General features: G+C 38.3%; 1 protein-coding gene across 1 annotated transcript in view; it reads right to left on the reverse strand.

Annotated features, from left to right (window-relative positions):
- Positions 1-16,303, reverse strand: part of LOC150089844 (macrophage mannose receptor 1-like) — a 75,654-nt gene that overhangs the window by 41,071 nt on the left and 18,280 nt on the right. The window contains exons 6-8 of the mRNA XM_090390110.1: positions 15,883-16,020; positions 14,663-14,785; positions 7,461-7,618 (exon numbers count right to left, since the gene is read on the reverse strand). Coding sequence (XP_090246236.1) covers positions 7,461-7,618; positions 14,663-14,785; positions 15,883-16,020 — 419 coding nt within the window. The remainder of the gene's footprint in view (positions 1-7,460; positions 7,619-14,662; positions 14,786-15,882; positions 16,021-16,303) is intronic.

A 16,303-nucleotide genomic window follows, 5' to 3' on the forward strand; every position in this document is an offset into this window, starting at 1 on the left:
TGATGCTTAGAAGAAACGTTTTGGTTATTAAACCCTTGGTGCAGTTGTTTCATCTGTTTTGCCACCGATCAATTAGAGTCCACAATCGTTTCCTCTCCTCATTTTAACCCTATTCACAACGAATTCAATTGATATCCGCTCGTATGACTGTCTACGTCGCAGATAGAAGCACAATTATTTGAATACTAAGATCACATCTAGCAGCATCCGTCCTGTTATCACCTGCAAGGCCTCATTTGATACAGTCCTACAAGCCATACTAAGTTGTAACAACATTGTCCGTTGAATTGAAAACATCCTCCTAACATTTGCCTTTTGCAACCCACAATCTAGCCAGGCATGTGCACCATAGCTCGCAATTAGCAAGAAGATACAGTCATAAAATAGATTCAATGCCTTGCCTTTTATTCCCCACTCCGTAGTTACACGGCCAATCATACCAACAAATGTATGAATCATCTCGGCGATGTAGTTGATGTGTGAGACAAAGCATAACTGTCTATCGATTTGAACTCCTAAATATTTGATAGTTTTAACACTCTGTAGACCCACTCCATCTATCCGGCATTGTGAATTTCTCATAATAGACAGACATCCTTTTAACAACACAATTTTGCTCTTTTTCTGTTGAGAACACAAGTCTGTGAAATTTACACCAGGTACTCAGCCGTGGCAAAATGAAGTGTGATCGTTCCTCTAATTGGAGCCTCGAGTCACCGTCCACCAGTAAAACTACGTCATCTGCATATGCAATCATAACAACATTGTTATAGTCCGGTTTTAACCAGTTGTTTACGACTAAATTCCACATCAATGGGCTAAGGCCCTTGTGGTCAGCCTCTTACAACTTGTCTGGTAATACTCCCGCATGCTGATTTAACTGTAACTGTTTTGTCGCAGAAGTAATCTCTTATAACAGAGTGGATCTGTGGTGTGCATTTTGCTTCATTTAATATCATAAGAACACTGTGCCAGTCTATGCTATCGAATGCCCCAGCGAAATTTACAAAGATACCGAGACAATATTTTGATCTACATTGGTGTACAGATTCCACCAACTTTCCCAACGCATCATCAGTCCCTTTCCCTGCTGTAAACCCATATTGGTTTTCAGACCACTCACAGTTTTCTTTAACCTACTTCGTAATTCTACCTACTAGCAATCTTTCATGAATTTTTCCGAGTCCGTTCAATAATGCAATTGGACGATATGGAGCTGCCCTTTCTTTCAGTTTCAATGGCGATTTCAGCAGAAGTTTTAAAAGTGCTTCCTTCCATGGTGGTGAAAATACTCCATCTCTAAGATATGCGTTAAAAGTGCTTAGCAGGTGCTTTGGTATCAATTTCAGACTCAGTTTTATGACCTCTCCATCAGTGAGGTCCATTCTTGGGCATTTATTGTTCTTGATTCTTTCTATTGCGATTTCTAACTCGTTCATCTGGAAGCGGCCTTCTTCCTCACTGCCTCTGTAACTTTCATTAAGCAATTTTCATTTCCAAGTAATTGTTTTCACTGTCATCAGGCTCCCCATTGGCCTTCATGTCACTCACCAAAGTTTCTAAAATCATACCTACACTTTCTTCCCACGTTCAAGAAATACCATCTAGCCTAAATTGAACATGTAATATCTCCCGCTGGGGGTTTAATTTTACTAGTACATAATTTGTAAATTAAGCTCCGAGGGTCACTGTTACCACATATCCTTACAAGTTCCTTCCACGCATTAAATTTTTCTTTTGATATCAGACGCCTGTATCTTCTTCTCAGTCGTTGATACTCATTCCTGAAATGCATTTGATCTTCTTCACCGCGACGTTTTCTTCTTTGGTATATCTTCCTAGCTTTATTGGTTTCGTTTCTTTGCGTAGCGTTGTTAATTGTGGAGTCCACCACTTAACAGGCATACCTTTAGTTTGACAACGTCTCATTACAACTGTAGAGGCGTTATATAACCAACCTTGCATCAGCTAAACTGCTACAGGGCCACCCAAATCGTTTAGGACATGTGCTGACACTTCAGCCTTCTGTTTGCGTAATTCTTCATCAAACAGATTCCAGTTAGCAATATGTACAGAGAATCGTTGCAATTGATCTTGCATATATCCATTTTTACGAGTGACATTTTCGGTTATCTCACACCTGATCACTCTATGATCACTGGAGACCCAGTCAGGCTCAACGTTATTAATATCTTTATTGCAAGCTCGTTATGTGCTTGAACCCTCTTATTGTTGAAAGTGTGATATCATATTCCACTCCCCATTAATTGTCCAAAATGGCTATGCTCCGACCTCTCATTATGGATTACCAGATTATTTCGATCGATTGTTTCCTCCAATAAACATCCTCTATTATCAGTATACCTGCTATACCACAAAGTATTTTTTGGAATTGGAGTCCAAGCACAAAATTACTGTTTGTCCTTTCAGATATTCTAACAGGCGTTCCATGTAATCTAAGTGTGATTCAATATCTGCACCATGCTGGAAGTACATCGACGCTAAGTTTACGTCCTCACTTTCAACACACACATACAGCATGAGAATTACAAAACAAATGCAGTCTTGTCACCTCTAAGTTATGATTAAATATAAGGATCGCGGCCCGCAGATTATGCTCGTTGCATGACACAATTCTTGTAGACAGAGAGAACCCCATGAGCTTTCCATCATTTTCGTAAGGTTCTTGAATACACGCCAGATTAACCTGTTCACGGTTGCATGCTATTCACAGCTCAGCCTCTACAGCTTTTGACTGTTGTGCATTCAGCTGGATTATTTTTATATTACGTTTAACATTGATCTGTTCGTTACGATTGCTACATGTACCGTTCCCATATTTACAGTAATTCTGATCTGAACTTCTTTGGCTACCGTTTTGTTCGATGCTGAGTATCAGATACGTCCGTTCTTTCAATTATTAATTTCCGTGCTCTTTCAAATCCCGGACATCTCCTATCTCCTTTCTCTAACGGAATGATCTGCTTTATTTCCTCGATTTAAACAGCTTACACACGTAACTTGCTTATGAATACGCCGACAAGTGCGATATATATGTCCACTCTTTGCACAGTGGCTGCAAGCAGGCTCTTGCCGCCTGCACGTTTTTGTAGTGTGGCAAAATGACTGGCAGTTGTAACATCTGGTGGCCAAATGAAATGTATTTAGCCGATAGGACATCACTCCTATATAAGCTCTTCCCTGATTTATCGAATATTTATATATGCGACTGGACACCTCAATTATCCAGTTCCTACCAGTTTTTGTTTTGTTTATATTTCCAAAACGAACCAAAACTTCTGGCTCTATCTCTGTTCTGTCTACATTCATAAAGCTCAAGTTTCTCTCATATATATAATTCAAAAGCTCCTCTTTGTTTATTCCTTCATCAGCATCATAGATGTGCGCCTCCGTAGCCAGGTGGGAAGGAGCAGCAGTGCATAGCACACGCTTCTTGATTAGACCGAGGTTCGAGCCCGTCACCACCAAATACGGAGATGCGGAAAGGTCGGGGAATGACCACCGCATATCCCGGAGCAATATGGCCTTAGTTGCTAATGCTCCTAAAAACCAAATAACAACAGCATCATAGATAATTATTTTTGGACTCTCTCTCTGTTTTTTAGGCTTCAAAAATGAAACACCCAAACGACGAATCTGTTCATTTTCTTTATCTCATCGATATCTTTCTCAGTCTCCAACTCCAGTATACCTCTTTCCACTATTTGTCCTACCTTCAGAACTCTTACAGTTTTCAACATCCCTGACATTGTCCTACCAACAGCCAGTTGAACATCCTTAGTGGTTTTTAGGCTGGAATCTTCTTTTGCATTAATTGCAAGCGCGTGGCCTCCAACTGCTCGTTTTTCTTTAGGTTTTTCATTACCTTTTTTGATGTATATGCTTCCCTTCTTGAACCACATCGCTGTACAGACCTTTACCTATCTGAAAATTCTCACTCCCCATTGCTTTATAAAATGGTATTTTTTGCAAGTCACGCACCTGTCCTTCATATGTCGTAACCATCCTTTCAGACAAGACACCCTCTCTTTCAAAATTTCATTTTGGACATCCAGCTCTATGGCTGCATTTTCTAATGTATTCCATCTCAGCAGAATTTCTGCTATCACAGTTTTGTTTACGCCATTGTCTTCACTTAAGAGGAATTCTTCCAGATTACTTCTAAGCAAACTAGTGAATTTCGTGACTGGACATAAGTACACTTGGCCAGTTTTCTCTGATGAAGTTTCTTTCTTTCCTTCACAATCCAGTCCCTGTCTGGTCTCCTCAAACTCATTTTCTTCAGGCTCAAAGTCTGGACTGAAAGTTTTGTTTTGATCCTCAATTTGAGGGGACATCTGGATCGGGGATCTCTTCACACTGCTTACTTCCTCTAACTTAATATTGTGGATTAAATGCCGTTCACCATCCGTTAATGAAAGATCTAAAGCGATATTTTGTTTCACCCTTTCTAGTCATGCTTCTTGTATTCCTTTTTATCCCATATAACTTATTCTCATTCATATCAGAATTTCCCACCAAACTGTACTTCTCCACATTCACTAGCTTATTTCCCTTTCTTCGTAGTTAATCCATGAGAATCTAACCTATCATCATAGGCTTTATCTTGAGAAGTCGATGGACTGTCATCCAGGACAGCCCAGACTACATCCACCCGATCTTTATCTAATACCTGCAGTTCAATATCAGCACTGAGCACCGATTTGTTCCCTGAGTGACGGGCTACCTTTTTCCACTGAACCGTTATTTCGAAATCTCCTTTCCGTTTAAACTCCATTTTCTCTTTGTTTTTCCTCTTTCAACCTCTATTCCCTAACTCCTTTTGATTTGCTCTCGCCGATATCAGTTCCTGCTGAAGTGCCTTGTCCCGTATGCACCAAATGTTTTCCCTTTTTTGAAGTAAATTCCTGAAAATCAACATATTCTCTAACTTGAGTAGACAATGGGCTATCCTCCAGAGACTATCTCCTCCAAATCTTTATACACTTGCATTTCATTATCAACATTTGGCTCCGATTTGTTTCCAGATTGACAATCTATGTTTTCCATTGAACTTTTATTCTTGGGATCTTCCTTCCGTTTGTACTCCAATTTTCTCTTTGCTTTTTCCTTTTTTGACCCCTTTTTTCAGATCCCCTCCTCACTTCTATCTGCATGCTTGTTATTTACCTGTTGCTCTCTATCTTTTTGGCAAGCAGTAACTATGGTCAATTTCCATAACACTGTCTCCATTTTCCCGTGATTTGTGTCAGCCCCCACTATAGTGGGGAAATTACCGATATCCCGAGTTTGCTATGAAGGTTCCAGCTGGAATTAAAAAAACTGTCCTCATAATCTCAACTTCGTAATACCAATAAGCAGCTAAAATGACAGAAGGAGAAATTATTTGTAACATTTCCTTATTTCTCAAGCAATGATCATAAACATTATTCCCTTTCACATACAGGGTGTTTCAAAAGTGATGGTCAATAATTTAAAGGTGAACTGTACAGACTACAATATGCAAAAAAAGCCCAGTAAACATGGATCCTTAAGTGAATCGTTTTCGAGATATTGCACATTTCTAGTTGGGATCCACGGCTGACAAGGTGAACTGTACAGAGTTTGGATCCACAACTGACATGTTTGTTAAAGTTAGGTTATGCTGATTCTCTGCCTTTTCTCTTTCTTAATGCTCTGAGACGTAGCAGGCATACTAGTACTTGTAAAAGGACAGTCAACATGGAAAGAGGTTACAGCAACGAAGAGTATGCGAACATGCACTTCATGTATGGTAAAGCCAACGGCAGTGCACTCGAGGCTGCACGTTTGTACCAAGAAGCATTTCCCCGCCGAAGGCAGCACAACAGGTGCACATTCATCAGGGTACATCAACGCCTTAGAGAACATGGGCGCTTCGCACATGCAGTACGAGCAGGTAGGCCCAGAAGCATAACATCTGATGTTGAGGAAAGGGTGTTAGAAATAATACCAAACTGTGTGTGTTCTATGGTCGATTTGTCTGTTTTGCTGGACGAAAAACATGTTAGAAATAATAGAACAAAATTCATGACTTTAGACAAGTAGGGTTGCTCTGCAAGAGCGTGTAGTGAGTCATAGCAGTGTGTAGCGAATTTTACATCGCCAATTACTGTACCCCTACCATATCCAGCGTGTACAAGGTCTCAGCAATACAGACTACCCTCCCAGAGTGCTCCCATAGTCAGTGGCGGATCTTAACAGAAAATGTCCATTATCTCGAAAACGGTTCATTTGCGGCCCGATGTTCCCTGGGACTCTTTTGCTTATTTCTTTTTTGTACTTTTCACCTTTAAATTATTGACCATAATTTTTGAAACACCCTGTAATAATTTGTTTATTTCTCCTAGTTCGCAAGTGTTGCATATTTAATCAGGTGGCGCTAGTATATTCTTCCCGAAGCTGTTCAAATTCGTAGGTAATTGTTGTTATTAGTTCAAATCAGGTAATGTATTAATCCCATTTGGTTTTATGTATCATCCGCATATACTTCCCCACGTCATGGAATAAGTTTCCAGTTGTAAGAAGCTCCGCAATTCAAATAATTACCGAATGTGATTTCAACGGCCGTTTCCTATGCTATAGCATAGGAAGCCATTTAAGTCAAATGGCTTTAGATTGTTCTAACCGGCTAGTAACAATTTTCACTCTTATTCACTATATAGTTATCAAATATAATACAAAAATTATCTCAAGTAGAATTTTACTTCCTCTCTCTGCGATCCAACTAGTCATCTTCTCTTTTCAAGCCTTTAAAAATAACTAATTGAACATTTTAAAAATGAACACAAAATTATCTGTCTATCATAGCTGACTAGAGTAGCGCCCTCCCAGCTGCACGTGAACAAGCAAACAACTTTTCGGACCAGAGAAATTGAAACGGGAGTTTTACTACATTCGGGTGGTCCAGGCTTCTTCTTATCGCTTTCAGCCAAAGTTGTTAGGGAACAGTTCAAAAGGGTTACATCACGAAGAGGGTATTGTTTTTTTAAGAACGAAATGCGAGTAATTGTTTTAAAAATTAATTCTGTTTTTCATGTAACTTACCTTCATAGACGGGAAGGGCTATTTTTCACACATTTGGTTAATTGCTGGAACAAACTTCCATCAGTCGTTGTGTAAGTTGATAGGTTAAATAAATTTAAGGAGTAACTGGACAGGCATTTGGAGGGAATGGTGTGATTATTATTATTATTTTTTTTTTGGCTGATGCTGCATAAGTTCCTACACTTGCTTTCTTGCATCACGTGCCACTACTACTACTACTACTACTATTTGCCAAGTTAGTCTGTCTCGAGGTGCGTCAAACCTCACGATAGCTGTCATTTTTGAGATAATCGAAATCATTCGTCACTCTGCTCTGTTTAATCTAAAAGAAAATCAAACCAATTTGGTTTGGTTTTATATACAAAACTTCTTACCCTTTCTGATTCTAGAAAACGAGATGGTTGATATGTAGCCCAGCGCACAAAGTTCACTGGGGAATTGTCTGCCCAATAGTACTCATTTGAAACAACTCGATTGTGAAGCCCAATCCATGGTTTCGTCTGCAACTCAGTCATCAGTACAGTGACGAAATCTACAAAATTAAAATTTAAACAACACTTATTAAAATAGTTCAGTCAATCGTTAATATATATAGGATTTAAAATATAATTTTCACATACGGGACTCATTGTGACAGCTGCTGTACTTTTAGAGAGGGCCAAGAAAATCATGCCAGAAGTTAAAATTTCTGAGGAAACTGATACTCGTCTATTTACAGAAGTCTACACAGTGAGCCAATTAAATAAAGAGACTGCGTGCGCTCTGCGTTTGGTATTAAAGTAAGAGGCCAAAATAGTACACGATCAGATCCGCTAGAGTGTGTTCTTTCCAGTGAAAGTTGAAACTTCTCCGGTCAGTAGTTTGTGATTTATGACGGAAAGAGTAATAGTAGTATTGTGCAAGTCGTCAGAAAATTGAAAATGGAGCAAAGAGCAGTTATCAAATTTTATTGTAAATTGGAAAAAGGTGCTAAGGAAACTTTTTACGATTTAAAAAGAGTTTATGCTGATGAATGTTTGTCTCGACCAAGAGTGTTTGAATAATTTTCTCGTTTTCGTAAAGGAACGTGAGTCGTTCGAGGATTATTCCCGACCTAGCCGACTGATCTCTGTTCGAACACTGGAGATTGTCACAAAGGTTAGAAAAATTGTGACTGAAGACAGATCAATTTCAAAGAGGTTGCTCGCTGAGATGATCTGTATCGATAAGGAATCTGTGCGAGAAATCTGTACGATGAACGCGATACGGGGCAATATAAGACATTCAGGCTGCAGTGACCGACCAGCTGAAAGCGGTACCAGAAGAGAAGTTCCAGAAGTGTTTTAAAAACTTGTATAAAAGATGTAAACAGTGTGTACGCATCGGAGGTGATTACTTCGAAAATATATAACCTTCCTTTGTCGATAGTGTTATTCCTTTTTGCAGAACTTTTTGCAGAATTTAAGCAGATCTCAGTCGATCTGCGACAGCGAAATCCGCTGCCTTACAAATTCGAAATGACTATATTGTCAGGTGGTCGTAGCATCAATTGTCCTTTTCTACTAGGTCCCAAACATGCTTAAAAAATCGGGTGCGTTGGGCGGCCATGGGGGGATGGAGAATTCAGGCTCATATTCTTTAAACTAGTTAGCAACCTGCTGGGCCTTGTAGCCCGGCGCGTTGTCTTGTTGATAGACGCCCTAGTTATCTGGATACACTGTCATCATTGAAGGTGGTATTGGGTTGGCGATTACAGAAAAGTAGGAACTCTCATCGACCCGGATATTAACGGTCATCAGAGGATCCACATCATGCCACGAAAACAGTCCCCAAACCATATACAACCGCCTCCAGCTTGTCAAACGCCAACAGGGCCTTCAGGTACCATGGCCTCATGCTGCTTTCTCCAAATGCTTATATTCTATCAGCATGATAGTTGGAAATGGGATTTTTCAGATCAAGAGACAGATTTTCACTGTCAGTGGACCAGTTGTTGGTACTAACGTACTGTAAGACATAGTCTTACAAATATTTATTTCTTATAGTGAAATACAGTATGTATATCTATAAAGATAAAGTAAAGATTGGTTGTATTGTACTTAATGAAAAGAAGAAACACGGTATGTGTTGGATAGTAAGGTCGGGATTAAGTTTTCAGAACAAACAACTAACAAAAGACGGAGCGGAGAAATTTGAAATCTTAAAAGTGGGAAGATTAAGACTAGGGGTATTTTTTATTTTTTTTATTTCGTACGTAGGCCCACTTAGTTCAGTCTAGTAAGTAATGTACTCAATGATATTCCGATGGTTCTCAAAGACGCTCAAGAACTGCCACCCATTATAGAGGAAGCTCAATAAAATGTTTTCAAACCATCAATTATAAAAAAAATAGTGCACATTGACAAAGTTCAGAGTTAACAAAGATGCCAACAGAAAGAAGAATCCACGTTAGTTAAATTAAATCAATGAAGACCAGACGAAGTGATCGGTTCACCCAAGATGTTCTCTCCATATGGGGTACATATCGGCAGACTGTAAACACTGTTAGCCGCAAGTGCAGAAAAGCTAAATTAAGTCCACCGTCATCAGCAGTCCATCGGGTACATATGATCAATAAATCAGAATATAGTACAACTGAAAGTCTTGGCAACACGCAACTCAACAGAGGAGATGCAACTAGGTGAATAGCAGATAATAGCAGTTGAGGAAGGGAGAGGAGAGCATGCAGAACAGACTTGTAAGAGGTAAAATCTTACATCTTTAATATTTTAGAAAAAAAAAGTGAGATTTATGTAAAATAAAGATTAGGATATGGCAAAATGGGGGAGCGAACCTTACAAGCCAAGGGATTAAATTAGACAACGTCTGTACAAGGGGAGCGGTAAGTGGAAAGCTATTAGCAACCTGGGTACACTCGATTCCCAGCTCACACAGACAAACCAAAACAATAGAAGAGCGTAACTACTGCTATTTAGCAGAAGGTGGCAAATCTGGTAAACAATAGCGCCGTGGAACATGCTACTGTCAGGACATTTCTTTAATCGTGACACCTGGAGAAGAGAAGATAGTATATACGGAACGAAATGCTGGGAATTAGATTTAAGGCTGGCGGCTGGCTGTCGTGATGGCAAAGTTGTTAGATCGTGGGAAATTAGTCTACCACAGTGTAACTATAAGCGGCTGACTTCAAAGGTACTGACAGCCTGAGAAAATTTACAAAGTTCTTAAAATAAGAAGGGATAGGGCACAAAACGGACACCGTGAGAAAGATTAAAATTAGCTCTGTAGATACATACAGCTTGAGAAATTTTAATGCACGAATAGGAGATAAAGAAAGTGGATAAAATGAGTATTATTGGTTAACTGTAAACTAGGGCGGAATTTTGACATATGTAGGCGGTACAGAAATTCAGGGTAACAAAAAGTGAGTGAACAGGGGAGACAGGATCACTAACCCCGAGTTGAGCTTTATGCGGGTTTTTGCTAAAATGAGTTAAGGGAGGACAAAGTGAGATTCTTGTGGGTGTTTGGGGAATCGAGTTAAGAACGACAAAGTTAAGATTCTTGTCGGAGTGTAAAATGAGTTGGAACAGACAGTTGGGTTTTTCGTCGATATAGGTAAAAATGTGTTAAGAACATGTACAGTTGAGGGTTCTGTTGTAGTAGAAAATATGTGTCAGTTAACAGTTGAGTGTTCGGTCGTGTTGGAAAATGGGAAGGGTAGCGCCCTGGGAAGTTATCTTCTGGAAAGAATTTTCAATAGGTGGAGCGGAAAAAGCGAGGGTAGCACCCTATGAGCTTTCTCCTCGAGAAAGGTTTTAATAAGGTGGAGAAAAAAGAGCGAAAACTGCAGAATTAGTAGCTCGATGCAGGAGCGAAACTGCAGAATTAGTAGCTCGATGGAGGAGCGAAATCCGCAGAATAAGTAGCTCGTGAAGGAGCGAAAACTCGGAATTAGTAGCTCAATGAGAAGGAAGGAAGCAGTGAATGGAAGGTAGCCGAATAAAGTGGAGGAAGGACGCCAGATCCCGTGCAGCAAAGAGTTCCTGATAATTATCTATAGCAGATTCAGGTGAAAACAGATGAAGGAGATCCCCAGAAGGTAGCCTGTGAGCCTAAATATGGAAGTTTGAAACCTCCCCGGAAAGAAAAAAAAAAGATAATAGTAAGTAATGTAAGTTAACAAGGACTGTTAGGGAACAGTATAGTGATTAATTAAAATGAAAAAGAGTGGTAGCACTAGAAGAAAATTGATAGATAAATTATCTCTGAAGTAAATTATAGATATACAAACAGAGTTTAATTATGTAAAAAAGGCTATTGTAGAATGCAAGATAAACAAAAGATGAGTAATAGATTAGATTGTTGTCAAATGATTATATAATGTGTTAGGAGGATAGTAAAGTTAATATGAGAAGGTTTTATAATGTTTTAAGGATAGATAATTGAATATATAGTGTTTGTATTGATGAAGAATTGTTGGTTCTAAGATAGATAAATGAATGGATAGTAAAGTTTATATGAGAAGGTTTGATTATGTTTTAAGGATAGACAATTGAATATATAGTGTTTGTATTGATGAAGAATTGTTGGTCCAACTGAAAGACTAATAACAAATAGGGATTTTAGGATAGTTATGATTGGTCTTCAGTTATTGTAACAGAATGGTGAGAACACAGAGTATAATGATGAAAATAGCATAATGATTGTTAATATAAGAATAATATATGCAAGGTATCCTATATTTAACCTGGTATGAATATTACATGTTTTTTATTCAATTGCATATTATGTTGTATATATATATATATATATATATGTAAATAAACTTTGTTGCTTATTAAAATGTGTTGTTTGTTATTCCTGAACACTCAGCCTGTCCGAGGGAATTATAAATAATTGAAAAGTTCCCTCGAAATTGGAATTCTCCTGTAAAGTAAAGTCAGATGTGTAAGTGGGGAAATTAAACTAAGGTGGACAAACTCACATAAGGGAACTAAATAAATAAAAACAAATAAAATAAATATATAAAATATAAATAATCATTCTTTGTTTTCCACCCCCCACAGACTCTCACCAGTAATCAGAACAGTGTCCACGTCCTACTCTGCTAGTAAACATGAATCTGTTCTGATGCACAGCCTGTGAGTCTAGCACAGATTACAAGCCAGTTTTTTTTTTTGTACCAGGTGGTTCCTGTCAAATTTGGCCAACCCCACCGTACATTACCATACCAAATACAATTCATAGTATCGTACAGAGAATGAGATATATCCATTCAAAGTAGGCAACAATGTCCACAGTCCACCTGCACAAGAATCCTCCAGGATATCTTTCACTGTGAAACGATTTGCGCATTATTGCTCACAAAGGGTAAGCTCCCACCTACAATTAGAACAATACGACACATCCTGCTCGTGCCTTGTTAAAATATTGAAACAAGGCAGGAGCAGGATATTTCAATAGGGTAGACTGATCATTAGATCAGCCAACCTGATTGTTTTCCAATCAGCCACAGAACCTCATCAGACGATGCAACAGTTAATTTCCATACTCCTCTATTTTTAACAAGATTAACTGTCTTCAAAATTCCTGGACAGCAAGCACTTAGAAGGATTTGAAATCTGCTTCTGTTCCCACCAGGAGTTGCGCTCCAGGATTCAATGCATGTAGATTCAGCGATGCTGCTATTAATTCCTCCATACGATCGGATAACAGTCATATAATATATGTCCCCAATTTTCTACGCTCGTGGGTAGCACAGTTGGTAGGATCGCTATCCTGCCCACACCGGGTGGAAAAGGCTTGAGTTTGAGGCCCAGCGATGACGTGAGAAATTTTCTCCGGCCTTTTTCACAACTTGGCTGAGTAAATCGGTCTCAGGCGTGGGTAGCTTGGTTTTTTCTCCCGGAAACTTGGGATTTTCTTCCAGAAAATCAGTTTGTCAATGATCTACCTAAATTTGTAGAGGAAGATGGTATTAAGATTTTAATATTTGCAGACGACATGAACCTTTACTCACTCACGGATCAACAGTTAAGCTGATGAAGATAATCTTCAAGCTGCTCTCAACTCTAGCTAATTGGGTTTTGTTGTTTTAAACGATCTGGAGGTAAATCCTAGTAAATGCAGCTAAATTTCCTTTGCAGGTACAAAAAATCTATGATTTTGGTAAACCAATACTACATCAAGGATATTCCGATTACCAGTGTTGCCGATGTTAAAGATTTGGGTGTTAGTTTTACCGCTGGATGTGGGTTTGATAAACATGTTAGAAATATGTCACTACAAGCAAAAAAACAAATTGACTTCATGAAACGGCAGACATATAGATTCAAAGGTACTCAGTTTTCTGTGCTTTTATTCAAATTAACTGTACTCCCTATACTATAGTTTGCTACTCTTATATGGAACCGGCACTATACATATTTAATACCACAAATGGAATCACTACAAATGAAATTCATCCACAATCTTTCCAGACGCAGTCCCATGTTCTACCACTGAATTTTCTACCCGAACCTCTGCTCTTCAAGCTTCAGTCTTCCGAAAGTCGGGGAACTGTTCTCTATTTAAAACTGTTGTACTATATCTTCAATGGTTCATCCTACCTGCCTGATATTTTATGCCATATTGATCTTCACGTTCCAGCGGTGGCTACTAGACAGAAGACAACATTCCACATCAGTAACTCTAGAACTCGTTCTAGAGGAGTGGAGAGGAAACAGTTTCATAGAACTATCTGCAGCAAGTTCTGGTTGACAGTTGGCTGGTTGACAGTAGGGTTCAAGGTAAAAGTTATGGTTAAATAGTATGTATTCTTTTATTCGTTTACATGTTAATGTACAAGCTTTGTATCCATGTATTTTCTATTCTGTTATACACTTTAACTGTGCGGCGCCTGTTGTGTATATTATATGTTAATAATAAATAAATAAATGTGAGGAATTTTTATGTACCTTTATCACAATGTGGCTTTGGTAGTCGGTCTCAGACGAGGGTAGAATGTTTTAATCCCGGGAACTCAAGGTTTTCGTCCAACAAACAGCAAATCGACTAAAGAACACACGCAATTTACAGACAATATATATGACACAACGCGGCCTTAGTTGCTGATGCGCCTATAACCATTCAAAAACAACTTTTCCGTCCGAGACAACTTTTAACTCCATATTCCCTATCTTGAAAGTAACTCCAGGATATCTGCTATCTGCGTACAAAACCCGACATTTAGAAGCGTTAATCCTTAAAGGCATCTTAAGACACATCCAAGGTTAATGTGACACATACGGTTTTGGAAAAATATAAAAATTTATTATTTAGTATAAAAATTCATAATTTGATAAAATTTAATTAATGATAATTAATTTAAATATAATTACAAAACTCCGTGAGTTATTTAAAACTTTTTAATAAAAAATACAATTAATAAAGATCGTTATTTATTAGCGCTTCTCTAAATTATTGTTGGCGTTTCCAATAGAGAGCTTGCTTCACAGTTTAAGGAAAAGTGAATTAAGTAATTTTACACACACACACACACATACACACACCTCTTCTTTAGATGATATAATACTAAGCAACTTCATCCACTTACTTTGTTCTTCCATACTGTGAATTGAAGCCAAAGAGCCACCTAGCGAAGAACACTCCTTCTGCGCATCCTCCCAAGTTTTTCGTTCCGAGACTTCTTTACCGATTGCCATATAGCACTTGTTTCCTACAATGAAAACACCAAGGGCAAAAATAATAAACCATTTTGCAAAACAAACTGTTATGTTAATATCTAGATATATTAGTTATATTAAGTTATAAATAGGTGTGCTCCTAAATACGTAAGTTATATATTTGGAGCACACAATCCTTTCCTTTTTATTTCAGAGGAAATTGTAAAAGCCACAGTTATATTTTTGTTCTTTTAGGTATTTTTTAATTAGTATAAGCTGAAGATCATGCTGTGTCTTTAAGACATATCAAGAATTAATTTTATAAACGATTTGTATATGAGTATGTGATTACAGCTGAAGTTTCCAATGTTCTGTTGTTTATTTATATAATTAATCATTTAACTCCTCTGTGCATTGCTCGCTATAAAATTGGCCAATTCAGAAGGAATTTATGTGTATATTTGAAATAATAGTTTGACCATTTTTACTCTCTAATACGAGCAATTCAATGTTGCTGTTTCCAGGAGGGATGGATGCATTGTACCAAATGTGCATTCCATCACATCTAAGTCAGAAGAGCGAGAATGAGTGACCTTTCGCAACAGGTCGAGATTTCGAAGACACTGTCTTCATATTTATGCACTAATATTGTCTAGGACAGGAGCACAAGTCTCGGGATAGTATTAAAGTACCGTTAGACCGTCTTCAATAACGATCTCAGTTGTGCAGCTAATGGGGTTCCCATAACCTGATTGAGTTGTTAGTTGTGCTATTGGTTCTACTGTAAACAAAGCAATGGCATGACCAGAGAATACACGGAGCAATGGATAGCGAGGATGATGCTCGATTTTTTCCGAGTTCGTTATCTTGCTCTCCCTGATACCATTCATGCCAAACTTGACTTCGCACAGTTCAAAACATGATAAAGCAGGGTATAGCTACTCTCCTATACTAGCGGCGAGCGGCAATTTCTTACAGTTCTTGTATGGTCCAAATAAGTAGCAATTTTCGGTGGTGAACAATCCATCTTGAGGCATTCGAAATTTTTCATTCAGTGTGATCATTAGATCCGATAAAGAACTTCAATAATCATAATTAACCGACAAGTTTGATTAATTATAAATGAATGGTTAATTAATATTGTACCTACCAAATTCATGCCATTGAAATGGGCAATGTCCAGGCGAGGGAGTAGTAGGTGGTCTGCTTACTGCAGCAGTCGATGATGACCTGTGTCTCTTACATATAAACGGGGCCTTCATATTACAGTTGTCATCATTCCAATGTCCTGAAAATTGAAATTTATAATAATTACAAGATGCAGCGGACAGAATTAATATCACATTTGCATCCCTTCACCGTTGAATAGAAAGCTGTGCAAGTTGAATCTGACATACAAGAGAACAAAAAGAGTGAAAACATCTGGGAATAGTTTCAAAATGCTTGAATCAGTTTTCAGCTTTTTCAAAAAAGAAATGCAATAATGGATTTTTTTTTTTTTTTTTTCTGAAAAGGCGAGCCGGAAAATACTAAACACTTCATTTTGATTTCCCCTCCTGTGACAGCAGCTG

This window comes from Mastigoproctus giganteus, chromosome 2, assembly GCF_048544385.1.
Source record: "Mastigoproctus giganteus isolate SK-2022 chromosome 2, ASM4854438v1, whole genome shotgun sequence".
Classification (NCBI taxonomy): Eukaryota; Metazoa; Arthropoda; class Arachnida; order Uropygi; family Thelyphonidae; genus Mastigoproctus; species Mastigoproctus giganteus.